Consider the following 16,180-nt stretch of genomic DNA (forward strand, 5'->3'; position numbering starts at 1 on the left):
GATGTATTAAATTAATCAAACCTGATAAATACACTTATAATGTAACATAAATTCTGTCACTTTCTATTCATCAAAGAAACTTTCAAATATAACAGTTTACTCAAAATTAGTAAGCAGCGCCACCATTTGCAACATTGATAATAATAAGAAATGTTTCTTCGGCACCAAATAAGCATATTAGAATGATTTCTGAAGTATCATGTGACACTGAAGACTGGAGTAATGATGCAGAAATCACAGAAATAAATTACATTTTAAAATATATTAAAATAGAAAACATTTATTTTAAATATTTTCACAATACTACGGTTTTTATACTGTTTTTTTGGTCTTGGTGAGCAGACTTATTTCAAAAACATTACAAATCTCTTACTGACCCCAAAGTTTGAACAGGATATATAAATGCTTTGTGCGTATATATATATATATATATATATATATATATATATATATATATTACTTTTGTATATATGTATGGCCTTTAGCAAACAACTAAATTATAAAGCAAAAGGACCTTAATGACGCAGTTTGTCCAACCAGAAATTTCCATCAAGAGCACTTTACCAACATTCTTACGTGCACTTTTCATCTAAGGTTGTCTTTCATCTCTTTTCTCATAGAACTCATTTCTGAAAGCTCAATGTGTTCAAGAGGGACTAACTGTACCTGAGAGAAATGGAGGTTCCGTTGACAGACTCTGAGTGCCGTCTGCTCGGACTAAAGCCCCCCTGCGGGGCATAATGCTCATTTCCACAGCACAGGATCATAAGGAAGGCTCTCCGAAAAGCTCGGTTCAGAAAAGCATACAGGAATGGATTCAAGCCCGAGTTGATGTAACCCAACCAGAGCCATGCGGTCCACATCTGCCAGGGCACGCTGTAATTGATGAAGGGATCCACCACGTTGGTGACAAAGAAGGGCGCCCAGCACAGACAGAAGCAGCCCATGATGACAGCCAGCGTCTTGGCCGCCTTGGTTTCGTTCTTAATGCGACTGGAGCCATGTTGTTCGTGGTTGGGATAAGTCGAAGAAGGGGCTGAGCCGGCCCGGTGCAGCGAGCCGATTCGCCGAGCGTGTCCCATAGCGGTGACATAGATTCGCTGATAGGCGAGAACCATCAGCACCAGAGGCACATAGAAGGCCACGGCCGAACACACCAGAGCATAGGGTCGGTTCACCATGAACACACAAGTCGAATTACGGGAGGAGTTTCTTTGTTCGATCTGGGAAATTAAAAAAAAATTAATTAATTAAAAAAAACTGTAAATAAATTAAGGATGCATCAATATTAAAACTATGGTTGATACCAAGAACTGAGAATTATTTTCATCTTATGGCTGATAATTGATAAATGGTTGATATTGCAATTCTATACTATTTTGTCGCTAAAAACTAAAATCAGTCATTTTAAATGCTACAAGTGAAAGTACAGTATTAACAATGGATATGTTGTGATTTGCTAAAGATTACATTTATCAGAAATTAACCTTAGATTAAGCTGAAATTATTGCTATGTAGATATACTGTCATCTACACACACACACACACACACATATATATATATATATATATATATATATATATGAAGAGTTCAGATGCAAAAGCCTCTAAATGCCATCTGAAATTTTCATCTAAAATGAACTTTTTTTCAGGCTCCTATGTTTAGATTCAGTAATTTTACTCTAATGGTAATGTATAGGTCCTTTTCTATGCAATTAAAGTGAAATAACTGAACATAAACATAGGAGCCTGATAAAAATGCTCATTTTAGAAGAATATTTCAGACGGCACTTAGAGGCTTTTGCATCTGAACTCTTCATATATATTATGTATATATGTATATGCATGTACATAATATATACAATGTTAAATAAAAAAAATGTAAAAATCGGTAACCAATATTATTGATAACCAATATTGTACTGATTTATGTCTTGACCTTCTCAACTACATCTTACAAATAAATTCATACAACATAATTTTATACAACCGATTTTCACAATCACTACTGTTCAAAAGTTTGTGGTCAGTAAGATTTTTTTTTGTTTTTTAAAAGTCTCTTATGCTCATCAAGGCTGCATTTACTTGATCAAAAATTGAGTAAAAACAGTAATATTGTAATATATTACAATTTAAAATAACTGTTTTCTATTTTTATATATTTTAAAGTGTAATTTATTCCTATAATGGCAAAGCTACAGTCATTACTCCAGTCTTCAGTGTCACATCTCTTTCAGACAGTACAAAAGCAATTATTTTTTATAGCAATGTAAAAGCCTTACCATCACTTTAAACCAATATAACGCATCCTTTCTGAATACTAAAAAATATAAAATTCTGCTGAATTCATATTCAATTTTGTAAAATATATTTTGATTATTACTTTAATTAACAAAAATGTAACCTTCCTTGTAAATGGCAACACTCAAGAAGTAACATCATTTAGAGCCTTTCTACAATATAGCCAAAGTAAATAACATCAATCCATTTTTTTAATCGTTACATACAATTTTAAAATATTTTGTACCCTGTATTTTTTTTTTTTAAACTGTTTTTTAATGCATCTTACACAGATCTAGCAGATAGTAATTACTTAAAAGATTTAAAACATCAGCATAACAAGAAGAATGCATCCAACCTCTCTTTACTTACAACACTCTCGATTCCAATGGTATTCCAACTTTGCATAATGGGAAGAAAAGAGATGAAAATGGGGATGACCCAGCATCCAACCAGCATCAGTGAGACTCTCACAGGTGTCATCTTGTTATTGTAGACCAGAGGCTGACAGCAAATCGCATAGTACCTGTCCAAGACAAGAAGTGCAAACATGTCAAGAATGATTCATGAATGCTGTCAGGCAGTACAGTGTCTTTCGTAATCAATGCGTCCCTACATACTGTACTTTCATATACCCAGATGATTCTGTTGATCTTTTCTTGAAAAGCTAATGCTGTGAATTATGTAAATCCAGAAAATACACGCTCACTAGAGACTGTAGAAGCAAAGACATCATGAGTCAGGGGAATCATACGGATGGAGAAAGGACTTGGTGACACAGTGGGATAGATAAACAGAACTTGTTGCTTGAAAGAGAGAGAGAGAGAAAGGCTTTGAGAGACTAAGAATGAGTCATGTTACTGCCATATGGACCAGGTGCGGTGCATAAATCACAGCTGCTCTCTTACAGGCCAAAAGAGCTGTGGTCTTCCTAATGGGTGAGCATGAGAAAATTTGCATACGTAATCCAGCAAATTACACATAATTAGCTGACACACTGACAAACCCCTGGAGTTAGTGTCAAGACATAAACTATGTGTTTCTTTTTTTGTGAGAACATTTCTGAATGTACAGTTCACTCTGTGAGTGAATCGTTGTACATAAAATACATCTATACAATCAAAGAAACATAGCAATTAGGAATCGGACAAAATATAAATTAGACATAACAATACAGGCTGGACATCATCTTTGTATATAACACAGCAGGGCACCAGAAAAGCATTGTAGCACATTGTAATTTGGTTACGCATGATTACAGGGCTTAAACCTTTCAGAGTGCCTCTGGATGCCAACATGCAAATCCTGCAGTTTAAAGGAAAAAAAGTAAATAAACTGTATGAATAAATAAATCCAGAAGTTTGGAATGATCAATCTTTTTTTGTTTGTTTTTTGAAAGACATAGCTTATTGTTTACCAAGGCTGCATTTATTTGATGAAAAATACAATAAAAACAGTAATATTGTGAAATATTATTAGAATTTTAAATAACAGTTTTCTATTTTAATATATTTTTTAACTATAATTTATTCCGGTGATGCAAAGCTGAATTTTAGCAGCCATTTCTCCAGTCTTCAGTGCCACATGATCCTTCAGAAATCATTCTAAAGTGCTGATTTGGTGCTTAATTATTATTGCTGCTTAATTTGTAATGATATTTCACAATATAACTGTTTTTACTGTATTTTTTGATCAAATAAATGCAGCTGTGGTGAGCTTAAAAGACTTCTTTAAAAAAACATAAAAAATCTTAATTATTCCATTATTTGACTGCTAATGTATATATGTATATAAAATAACATATTAAAAAAAAAAAAATCACACTACATGTCATGAACCAAACGTGTTTTAGAGAGAAAAAAAAAAAATCAAATCTAGCAAAGAAAACTGCTGTCCCAAAACTATTACGCACATGATAACGTTCTATTTTAAGACCTCTATTCTCAATATCGCCATGGCAACACAAGCAGTTATTTGTGTAGAACAACATTAGTCATTTGTTTCTATATTAGCTTTACAAACGCACTCACCTGTCTAGTGCAATGCAGCACAAATGCAGAATAGACGCAGTGGTTAGCAGCACGTCAAGTGAGGTACGGACCAAGCAGAACGTCTCTCCATAGTTCCACTGACCTGTGGTCAGCTCTATGGCTGCCAGCGGCATCACAACAAGGGCAACTAGGAGGTCTGCAAATGCCAGTGATACAATGAAGAAGTTGGTCTTCTTCTTCCTATATACGGAACAGTAAATAAATAAACAATAACAGTAATAAACAATAGTTCACTCCAGAAAATGTTTTAGTGTCTACACACAGAAAATACTCATGTTTAAGCTGTTATGATACTTTATCATACTTAAGAACCCTCACAGAGTATGATGCATTTCTAGGTTTTAACATCACAAATCTTTTTTTTTAAATATATTTTATTTTTTTAAAAATGTGTTATATTACTCTGGCATCAAGTTACAGAAAACTAGTTAACTCTGCTTGTTGAGTGTTTGTAATACAATGGCTGAGGAAAAAAATAAATAAATAAATAAAAATTTACAATATCATGGATTTTTTCTTTCTTTTGCTGTTTTTTGGAACACAAAAAACTATATTTCTTTCAGTTCACCACTATTGAAGTTTACCCAATTATAACGAATTCTGCTTCTGAAAACACAGGAAATGTTAAAATGATCCATTTTAACTTCATATGAAAAGTATGAACCATCTGCCATTGGTTGGAAAAATAGATGGCTCCACCCCAAACTCACGCCATTGGTTAAGCTGTTGTTGCTATGTGGGGCTGGTCAGAATTCTCAAACAAACAGAGCAATGTTTTGAAAACACCAGAGAACCACAGTGTTACTTTTTTGTAACATTAAAGGGATAGTTCACCCAAAAATGACAATTCTGTCATTAATTACTCACCCTCATCTCGTTCCAAACCCATAAGACCTTCGTTTATCTTCGAAACACAAATTAAGATATTTCCTTGCAAAGACCTCTGTTCAAGGTCCAGAAAGGTAGTAAGGACATCATTAAAATAGTCCATGTGACATCAGTGGTTCAGCTGTAATTTTATGAAGCTACGAGAATAGTTTTTGTGTGCAAAACTTTTGGGTGAACTAGCCTATCCCTTTAACCTACAAATGCCTTACTTTTAGATATCTTGTTGTATATTAAACTTAATTTATATTTATTTTAACATCAAAAATGTACACTGACACAGCAAATTTAAACGTAGATGTGAAGCAGCATTACCTTAGATGTCTGTCTTTACAGAGAGCCACCATCACAAGCAAATTACCAAGTGCAGTCAGTATAATGATGGTCACCAGGACAATAGACAGCGTTATCTTCGAAGTGTGTTTGGACACACCTTCATCCACTGAACTGTAGACAAAGATATGCAACCATTTATATATAAACAGATAAGATCAATACTTATTTATGTAATGAAATATTTTGAGGTGGTTCTTACTCGTCCGCTGAGTCTGATGCTGTGGCCATCACTGGTCATCTGTATGGAAGTGGTCAGATGGGGTTTTGTTCACACAAGACAATGCAGTCCCTCTCCTGTGGGATAAACACAACTGTTTTGCGTTCTCACATCCCAAAATCAATCATATTCTTTCAGCATGAGCTTCAAAGTGAGAGCACTGAGACTAAACCATCAGCACGTTTGTAAATGAAACACAGGCTTGTGGGATATAACAAGTAAATATGAGCCATGATGAGTGTCTGACTGTCTTCCTTTCTAAGCAAAACTACAGGCTCACAAAAACTAATCATTGCATGCTGTCAATCAGCAGTTTGTTGCTTAAATCAGTGACAGAAATTAAGACCTAAAAAATATTAGTGTTTCTAATAAACTATGTGCAATGCAAAATATGTCTAATACGTGACCCTGGACCACAAAACCAGTCATAAGGGTACATTTTTCGAAATTGAGATTTTGAATAAATAAGCTTTCCATTGATGTATGGTTTGTTAGAATAGGACAATATTTGGCCGAGATACAAATATTTGAAAATCTGGAATCTGAGGGTGCAAAAAACTTCGAAATATTGAGAAAATCGCCTTTAAAGTTCTCAAATGAAGTTCTTAGCAATACATATTACGGTACTAATCAAAAATTAAGTTTTGATATATTTACAGTAGGAAACTTACAAAATATCTTCATGGAACATGATCTTTACTTAATGTCCTAATGATTTGTGGCATAAAAGAAAAATCAATCATTTTGAGCCATACAATGTATTTTTGGCTATTGCTACAAATATACCCCAGCGACTTAAGACTGGTTTTGTGGTCCAGGGTCACATATGTGCAAATTGGAGTAGAATACAATACATGTGAATTTTTTGATATATTAGCAGTATTCATGAAATGAAGCCATTGTAAAATGACTTGGAAAGTGACTCTTCTCTGCATTTTTTCTCTAGCTTGCTTCCTAATCTAGTTGTCTATTAAAAGTTGGCATATTACGATTATTACAACTACAATTTTTATATATATATATTTATATTTATATATTTACATTTAGGCATTTAGAAGACCCTTGTATCTAAATAAATAGGACAATAAAATAATGATGTGGATAATCAAATATGTATTAAATAATAATATTAAACAACATTAACATTATAAAATAATATTTAATAAATAATATTAACAATAAAATGTTAATATTAATATATTTGGAATATTTATATACAGTGGGGCAAAAAAGTATTTAGTCAGCCACCAATTGTGCAAGTTCTCCCACTTAAAAAAGATGAGAGAGGCCTGTAATTTTCATCATAGGTATACCTCAACTATGAGAGACAAAATGAGAAAAAAAATCCAGAAAATCACATTGTAGGATTTTTAAAGAATTTATTTGCAAATTATGGTGGAAAATAAGTATTTGGTCAATAACAAAATTTCATCTCAATACTTTATTATATACCCTTTGTTGGCAATGACAGAGGTCAAATGTTTTCTGTAAGTCTTCACAAGGTTTTCACACACTGTTGCTGGTATTTTGGCCCATTCCTCCATGCAGATCTCCTCTAGAGCAGTAATGTTTTGGGGCTGTCGCTGGGCAACACGGACTTTCAACTCCTCCAAAGATTTTCGATGGGGTTGAGATCTGGAGACTGGCTAGGCCACTCCAGGACCTTGAAATGCTTCTTACAAAGCCACTCCTTCGTTGCCAGGCGGTGTGTTTGGGATCATTGTCATGCTGAAAGACCCAGCCACGTTTCATCTTCAATGCCCTTGCTGATGGAAGGAGGTTTTCACTCAAAATCTCACGATACATGGCCCCATTCATTCTTTCGTTTACACGGATCAGTCGTCCTGGTCCCTTTGCAGAAAACAGCCCCAAAGCATGATGTTTCCACCCCATGCTTCACAGTAGGTATGGTGTTCTTTGGATGCAACTCAGCATTCTTTGAGTTTTACCAAAAGTTCTATTTTGGTTTCATCTGACCATATGACATTATCCTAATCCTCTTCTGGATCATCCAAATGCTCTCTAGCAAACTTCAGACGGGCCGGACATGTACTGGCTTAAGCAGGGGGACACGTCTGGCACTGCAGGATTTGAGTTCCTGGCGGCGCAGTGTGTTACTGATGGTAGCCTTTGTTACTTTGGTCCCAGCTCTCTGCAGGTCATTCACTAGGTCCCCGTGTGGTTCTGGGATTTTTGCTCACAGTTCTTGTGATCATTTTGACCCCACGGGTGAGATCTTCGTGGAGCCCCAGATCGAGGGACATTATCAGTGGTCTTGTATGTCTTCCATTTTCTAATAATTGCTCCCACAGTTGATTTCTTCACACCAAGCTGCTTACCTATTGCAGATTCAGTCTTCCCAGCCTGGTGCAGGTCTACAATTTTGTTTCTGGTGTCCTTTGACAGCTCTTTGGTCTTGGCCATGGTGGAGTTTGGAGTTGGACTGTTTGAGGTTGTGGACAGGTGTCTTTTATACTGATAATGAGTTCAAACAGATGCCATTAATACAGGTAACGAGTGGAGGACAGAAAGCCTCTTAAAGAAGAAGTTACAGGTCTGTGAGAGCCAGAAATCTTGCTTGTTTGTAGGTGACCAAATACTTATTTTACCGAGGAATTTACCAATGAATTCTTTAAAAATCCTACAATGTGATTTTCTGGATTTTTTTTTCTCATTTTGTCTCTCATAGTTGAGGTATACCTATGATGAAAATTACAGGCCTCTCTCATCTTTTTAAGTGGGAGAACCTGCACAATTGGTGGCTGACTAAATACTTTTTTGCCCCACTGTATGTGTGTGTGTGTGTTCCCCACACTTTAGACTTTATAGATGTTTTTGCAAACATATTTCAGATTTAATGTCAAAGAAGGATTACTTGAGCCTTACTGCTGGTGCTGTGGGGTACATAAAACAAAAAAGGTTGAAAAATACTGGCCTAAATTGAAGTCATATGTCTTATTATACCATCAAAACACATCAAATATTGAAGGTAAGACACTGAAGATAGAAAAACTTCAACACAAAGTGCATGCACTCCATCATCACACCGTTAATACCCACAGTGGCCAAATCACACCCTGTGCCTGTGGCGCTGGAGCCATAACTCACGCAAAAGTGGAGAGAGCTCTCACAGAGTAAACACTGGAAGCGTGTGATGTATTTGCCCAGCTGGGAGGCTCAAGTGGGTATTACAGAGACAGCTTGGACACTTCTTTCCTGTTCTGTTGCTTTCGTTTGAGTTTCAAATGAGCCACATGATTATTATAGTCCTGTATCAAACACGCTGAACAAAACAGGCTATTCTAAACAGCTACACAGAGAGGACAGCTGATTTACACATGATTCTTGTGTAGGACAAGGTAAAAGGGTCATTCTACAAAACAGGTGCCACTTGTTTCCCCTCATATGCATATGTGTAAATTAATGTAACAATCAACATGTGGGCAGCTTTTACTATGTGGAACCTCTAAGGAGACATGATGATGAAAAATAATAATATATATGATGAAAATTACACAGTATTTGAATGCTTCTGTTGTCTCTCGCAAATTTTGTGTTTACCCAAGAAACTTTGCGTTTCTCAGAAGTTTTGTATCCTTTGAGCAAACACTAAATTTCTCAGAAAATACAAAAGCTTTGCAAGAGAACACAAAAGCATTGAATTATTATTTTATATTGGAATTTAAATCTAGCATTCTGTTTTTATTTTTTAATTGGCATATTGCATTATTATAAATCCTTAATAATGTCCCTAGTTTGTGCATCAATCCTGTTAGCATCATACAATATACACCCAGTTATAATGCACTATTATTTCATAAATCACACTTTCAGTAAGTAATTTTTAAGGACAAATTAAAGTTTCTTCCTTTTACTACTTTATCCAAGATTTTGTCATGTTTGTCTGTCAGTGACAATCTTAAAATGTCAACCCTGTTACCACGATTTTGTATGGTAAACAATTGACAAATGAAAAGTATACATCTATAAAAACTTTACTATTAAATTTTCTTTCTAAGAAGCAACATTGTTTCATAATCCTGAGCACAAGGCTTGTCAATTTAAACTGTAACGGTCAACCCTGTTACCATTCAGCATCTATACAATTATTGTTCTAAAATGCATTCATTTAGCTTACAATACCATTATGCAATTAACTCTTAACACACATTATTTTTTTTAAATCATATGAAACTTCAAAATTAAACTTCGGAAGGGCACCTGTTTCATCAAATGACCCAAAAAGACAGCTGAGCTGAAGAAAGCTGATGCCATGTGACATGACAATAAATTTCACTAATCTTGTCTCATAAGATCCAAGAATTCACTGTTCCCTTCAGCTCAAGGGATTTCAAACATAGTTAACTGTCTGAAGCATATAGATCTATTCTGAAAAAGGAATCTGAACATTCCTGTTTTTGCAAAAGCATTAAATAAACTGGGACTTCAAACTCTATTTGTGAATAAACATTCCTAATGAACATGTTATACTTGAAACCGCACCCAAAAGTGATACATCACGACCTGAATGCTTCACTATCGAACAATTGACAACAACAAAATATTAAACATATTACAAATGAAACAGGTAGCACAGGTAACACTATAGGTTTCAATAAGGATCTACCTCAGTAAAAACCCATTATTGAAACCTATAAGTGCTACCTGTTTCATTGTAATATGTTAGTTTAATATTTGAACTCTTGGCAAGTTACTGTCACTGTAATATTTTGGCAATACTTACTGGCAGTTTCTCTGATTTGATTGATTTCTCTTATACGAAGGTTAACGTGACATAATTGACATAATGAAAAGAATCTGTAGAACTGACAAACCCCTCTAACAACTGATTTCGATACCTTACCACACAACGTCTTTTTTTCATTTCATGCCACCAGGAAAACTGAGTGGCATTTGCATTTAAAGGGATAAATCGCAATCTGTGGTGAAAAGAAAACATAAGCCTCACAAGTTATGAGAGTGATATTTTCACACCATCATAAAACCCATATGGGAGTAACACAAATGTAGTGGTCTTAAACACACATTTATCATCAGAATCAGAATAATGTATTTATGGATTTACATGTCTATATACAACAATGACAATCTGTAAAATGGTCTTTGATCACAAAAACATGCAATAAAATTAGCTTTATATGCATCTTTTACTGACTGAAAAGGATTTCACAAAGTTCTTGCTCATCACAAAATAAAATAAAAAAGAGTAAAAGCTATTACGAGGTTTCAGTCTTGAAAGGATCAGTCTTTCTCAATCACAGTTGCACCCAAGTTCCTCTAAAATCTGATTAGTAAACAAATAAACTCTGATATTCTCTAAATGAAACGAAGAACTCCAATATTGTAAAAATGCAAATGAAATAATTTTTGGGGATCTGACTTGTTATTAGCTACTTGGTGCAATTTAGAAGAAGAAAAATAACAATAACAACAATAATAGCTATACTACTATTATTCAAATATTTTTAAAGAGACATCAACGGTACTTTATGGTGTTTATATAACGACCTGTTGCACATTTTGACACGTGAAGGCATTTAAGTGCAAAGCAGCATCATTCAGATAACTTTAACTTACTCACCCAGGGGCTCCTTGTTTCAGACGTCTTTGTGAATCCACACGTGTTTCTATAAACTGTCATATTCCATCACAGTTAGTCGGAGACTGAAGTGCTCTTCTCTGCCCTGTGTTACAGTCAAACAGCTGCAGCAAACAGCAGATCATCTGTTGATGCAAGTGCACCGGCGCTCTGAGTCTCTGCCTGTCCAAAGCACATGAGTCTGAAACAAACCACAACAGAGCAACAGCGCCACCTTACTGCGCTTAGACAAAATAAAGGCTCATCGAATGTATGTACAAATTATTTCATTTTTGATTTATTTTTTTGTACAAAAAATGTTCTGAATATATTATATGTGCAATATTTACTGTATATGTGATTTTATTATATGTGATTAATAGCTACAAAAGCTAAACGGTATATCTTTGTACCCCAAATGGTACATATTTGTAGTTTAAAAGCATATTAATACTTTAAAAGTACATATTAGCAGCTAAAGTGTACATATTTGTACCAAATTACAGGTTTGTACCTTTTTCTGAGAGTGATATGTACTAAACATACATGTGTCAGTTGTTACATTGAGCAAAATAGGATGTTATAGTAGTACAATGTCAAAAATGGAAATGGAGGATAACTGATTATGAACTAAAAGGTTAGGGAATAAGTAACCTGATGATGTATGAGACCACATTCCTTGAAGATCCTCAGTCTGAGGCTTCTTTGTTACCACTAGATGGCGCAAGATCACCATATATAGCCCGCATCTTACTGAATGACAAGTAGGCTATATATTGTGCTGCTGAATGCGTTTGTCCTAAGTATATATTTGCTAGGTCGATAAAATCATGAGATATAGTCCATATAAATTATTTACATATTTACAGATGTGGTCAAATAACCTGGAAAGGTCACTGCAAAGTAGGTTTTTCATGCCCTGCAAAAACTTGTAAATTTAAAGTAAAAAATTATGCACTGAATAGACAAAAACACAATATAATAACAATAATAATAATAAAAATATTTGTTGCAGTGTTGACTCCCGATAAGAAATTATTTAGCAAACTAGGACTGACCTTGATTTATATTCATAGTGTTGGTAAAAGAGTAAAAATCTTGTTGGTGGACTCCTCATGTCTTCAGTCTGCAATATTAAATAAAACGTAGCTTGCATTCAGTGACCTTACATGACAATATCCTGTGGGTTATTGATATTACCGGCATTTATTGAGCAGTTCTGCTCCCTTTACCATTACAGCAAGGCCAATTCCTTTACAGCTGATGCTGTATATTAGAATTCAGCTTAATCGCAAGTGACAGAAGAAAACTGAGTAAGGAAGCTGCACAATACAATTTAATCTATTTCAATTCAGTGACACAAGACTAAAACATTCGCAAACATCGCTGTTTATCAAGAAACATGAGATAACTGAAATTGCTTATTAATATTAATAGACACAGCTGAATGAGTTGTAAAGTTGAGTGCACAGCAGAAGAAAGGAACTGGGTGATTTGCTGCTGCAGACAGTGGTGAAATTTTAGACAGCTTCTGTGTTTCTGGTTACTTTGCACTCTTTGATATTGAATAGATTTCAATACTGAAGGCAGTAAATGCTTGTTTTTAATTCTGAGAAAATCAGAGTGCTGAATTATTTCATTGTAGTAAGAGAAACTGAATTAGGGAGAAGAAAAAGTGTTGTAACAAAATCGTATTTTGGTCAAATGCAACATATTAAAGGAAAATAAACCAAAAACGACTATTGTCAGTATTTTACATGTTGATATAATTAAATTCATATAATTAACTCATATAATTAAATAATATAAAATAACAATAAAATAACAACTATTATTGTCAATATTTTACAACTATAAAATGGTATTATTGAAAATTCATAAAATAAAAAATAAAAATCAATCAATCCAACCCAAAAATGATTGTTGTCGATAATTTACTACTATAAAATATTATTACTATATATACACACACATATACACACACACACATACATATACATATATATATATATATATATATATATATATATATATATATATATATATATATATATATATATATATATATATATATATATATATATATATATATATATATATATATATATATATATATATATATATATATATTTATTTATTTATTTATTTATTTTTTTTAAAGAACACAAATCCTATACAATGTTATTGTAAATTCATAAAATTTAAAATAAAATAAAATAATATAATTACAAATGATTACTAAAAATTTATTATTGCCAACGCTTTACAAAGCTCTAGCTATGTTTGTCTGAAGTCTTTTATATAGGTTGGTTGTCAATTGTTAAATCAGACATATATTTCATCATGGAAAAAATAAATGATGTTGATGAGCTTGGCAGATGCAGGATGGTTTTTCTTAAATGGTTTACTGGGCAGCGTGTGCTTTTTCTCAGACATGTGCCTCACAGACTCACTGGCTGAAAATAATGATTTGCATGACTCTTGTTCAGTCTGTTGTTATTGATTTACTCTCAAGCAGTTGTTATGAACCAGAGAGCCGGACATGTTCCCAGCACAAGTGTGAGCGACGATTGAGGGAAAAACTGAATAAATACACTCTTACACCATCATTTTTTGTTCCAACATTCTGTTTTATCGCTGTGGTTACAGAGAAGCGTCGCTGTAGATTGGTAAATGAGATCGGTGTTAAATATTCATGATTTGCGCGTAGGGGCTTTCATTGCTTGCCCTTGTCCCTCAACTGAATAATGCATAGGTCAGAGCTTACACTAACTCTTGGGTTATGATTAGAACTTGATTGTTATGTGCAGTCCGTTTGAGTGAGAGGACCTGGGGTCAGGAGCTCAGGTCATCGCGCCACATCCTTCTCTGAGCCATAAAATCAAAACACACATCCTGAGTGCAGGGGTAAAGCAAGACACACACCACCTGCACTTCAGAGCCTGCGCAAGCAACCTTAGGGTGCTTTATAATTCCCCGGCTGTTTGGAAATTAGTGAATAATCCGGGAAAATGGAGCAGCGTGTGTGTCTAGGCATTTTCAGCATCCTGTGTCCACACTGCCAGAGTGTATTATTAACCTCGGGGAGGTCAGCGAGTCAGGCCGTTCTCTGAAAAGGAGCAGAGCAAGTTTCCAGTGAACCTGCTTTGGAATTTATCACACAGAATTGATCAGTGTAGCTGGCACAAGAGTTAATATTCAAACTGCTCAGAGGATCTGAAAATGATAAATTTGGAACTATATTGTGAAAGCTATGCAAACACATTTATATATGGCTGTTCAGTCAAGGCTAATTCACACTTTTTTGATTAATGAATAAAATAAGGTCTGTTGCTGACAATATTTGAAGGCTTTCACACTTGGTTCTATACATACACTACTGTGAAGTGTAGTGTAGTGTAGTCAGTAAGATATATTTTTTAAAGAAATTAATACTTTTATTCAGCGAAGATGCATTTAATTGATCGGAAATGTAATGACATTTATAATATTACAAATAAATGCTGTTCTTTTGAACATTTTATACTTTAAAGAATCCTGAGAAGAAGAAAAAAACTAAAATATTAAGCAGCACAGCTGTTTTAAACTTTTTATCTCAGGAATACATGATATTTTAAAATATATGAAATAATTAACAGTTAAATAACTAATTAAATAAAATAAATGTATAACTAAAACTAAACCATTTAAATAATTTTACATTTAAAAATAACTAGAATGTTACTTTAAATTGTAATAATATTTCACAAATACACATTTTTACTATATTTTTGATCAAATAAATACAGCATCAGAGCATAACAGACTTCTTTCAAAAATAATAATTTTAAATCTTACTGACCACAAATTTTTGAACTTTTTTAAATAATATTTTTAGAATTTTTGATTTTTCTTTTTAATTACACACAGACCTCAGACCATAGTTATTTTATTATCACTGAAATACATAATAGTTTGTATTAATAAATTGAATTTTCTGTTTTATTATTTCAGTCATTTCAGTACATCAAGTTAAACTAAATGAAAATGAGAAATGTTTCCTTGGCAAGTGGCTGAATTAAAATAAGTTTAAGTATTTTAATTTTATTTCAGCTAACATTTACTTCATTTTTTTTTTATGGTTTTAGATTTAGTTAACTATAACAACCCTTCCTCAGAAATGAATCCTGAAGCCACTGTTACGTACAAACTGCTAACAAGTTGCTACATAACAACTAAAAATCATCATGGAAATCTGCAAGAATACATGAGCATGCAAATATACAAATTTCACACAACAGATTTGCGATTAATTTCAAAATAGTTAAAGTTTGTGTTCTACAGAAGGCAGAAATTCTTCACTAGAGAACAGAACAAATGTCTGCGCTCCAAGTCTGCTTTTGATTATTTATGTTTGTCAGATTGTTAGGCCATAAGCCAAGTCTAGCCAAGCCTGTCTCATATACTGTCCTAATAGGGTTATACATAAAACATCAACACCTGCTCCATTCTCAGGAAGGATTGAGCTGTTTCCTACTTATAAAGAACTCACTCTCTATAAATTCAAACAGAGACCACAGTTCAAGACCATCAAGTCATTAGTATTCACACCTGCTTGTTTGAGATAAAGCATGTGAAAAACCAAAGCATATATGTGCATAGTGGCTTACAGGTGACAGGCTGTTTTTTTGCCTTGTTTTTTTTTTACAGTTTACTCAGTAGGTGACAAGATGTCTACTGTCAGTAAACAGGATGCAGCAGCCACTTAATGACACATTAGTGCCACCCAGACAGGGTTAATGCTCTGACAAACACTGAGTCAAGAGTGTAATT

At 33.9% G+C, this 16,180-nt stretch overlaps 1 protein-coding gene across 10 annotated transcripts in view; it reads right to left on the bottom strand.

Annotated features, from left to right (window-relative positions):
- Positions 1-16,180, bottom strand: part of si:dkey-247m21.3 (5-hydroxytryptamine receptor 4) — a 70,802-nt gene that overhangs the window by 12,310 nt on the left and 42,312 nt on the right. For 6 of the 10 annotated variants that reach the window (XM_058758837.1, XM_058758840.1, XM_058758843.1 and 3 more), the window contains 6 exons: positions 11,372-12,494; positions 5,752-5,846; positions 5,532-5,663; positions 4,311-4,511; positions 2,653-2,806; positions 667-1,223 (listed from right to left, as the gene is read on the bottom strand). In XM_058758837.1, the coding sequence (XP_058614820.1) occupies positions 667-1,223; positions 2,653-2,806; positions 4,311-4,511; positions 5,532-5,663; positions 5,752-5,780 (1,073 nt within the window). In that variant the 5' untranslated portion in view covers positions 5,781-5,846; positions 11,372-12,494. The remainder of the gene's footprint in view (positions 1-666; positions 1,224-2,652; positions 2,807-4,310; positions 4,512-5,531; positions 5,664-5,751; positions 5,847-11,371; positions 12,495-16,180) is intronic. The other 4 variants (XM_058758846.1, XM_058758838.1, XM_058758842.1 and 1 more) reach the window with 3 other exon arrangements.

This window comes from Onychostoma macrolepis, chromosome 21 (assembly GCF_012432095.1).
Source record: "Onychostoma macrolepis isolate SWU-2019 chromosome 21, ASM1243209v1, whole genome shotgun sequence".
NCBI lineage: Eukaryota > Metazoa > Chordata > Actinopteri > Cypriniformes > Cyprinidae > Onychostoma > Onychostoma macrolepis.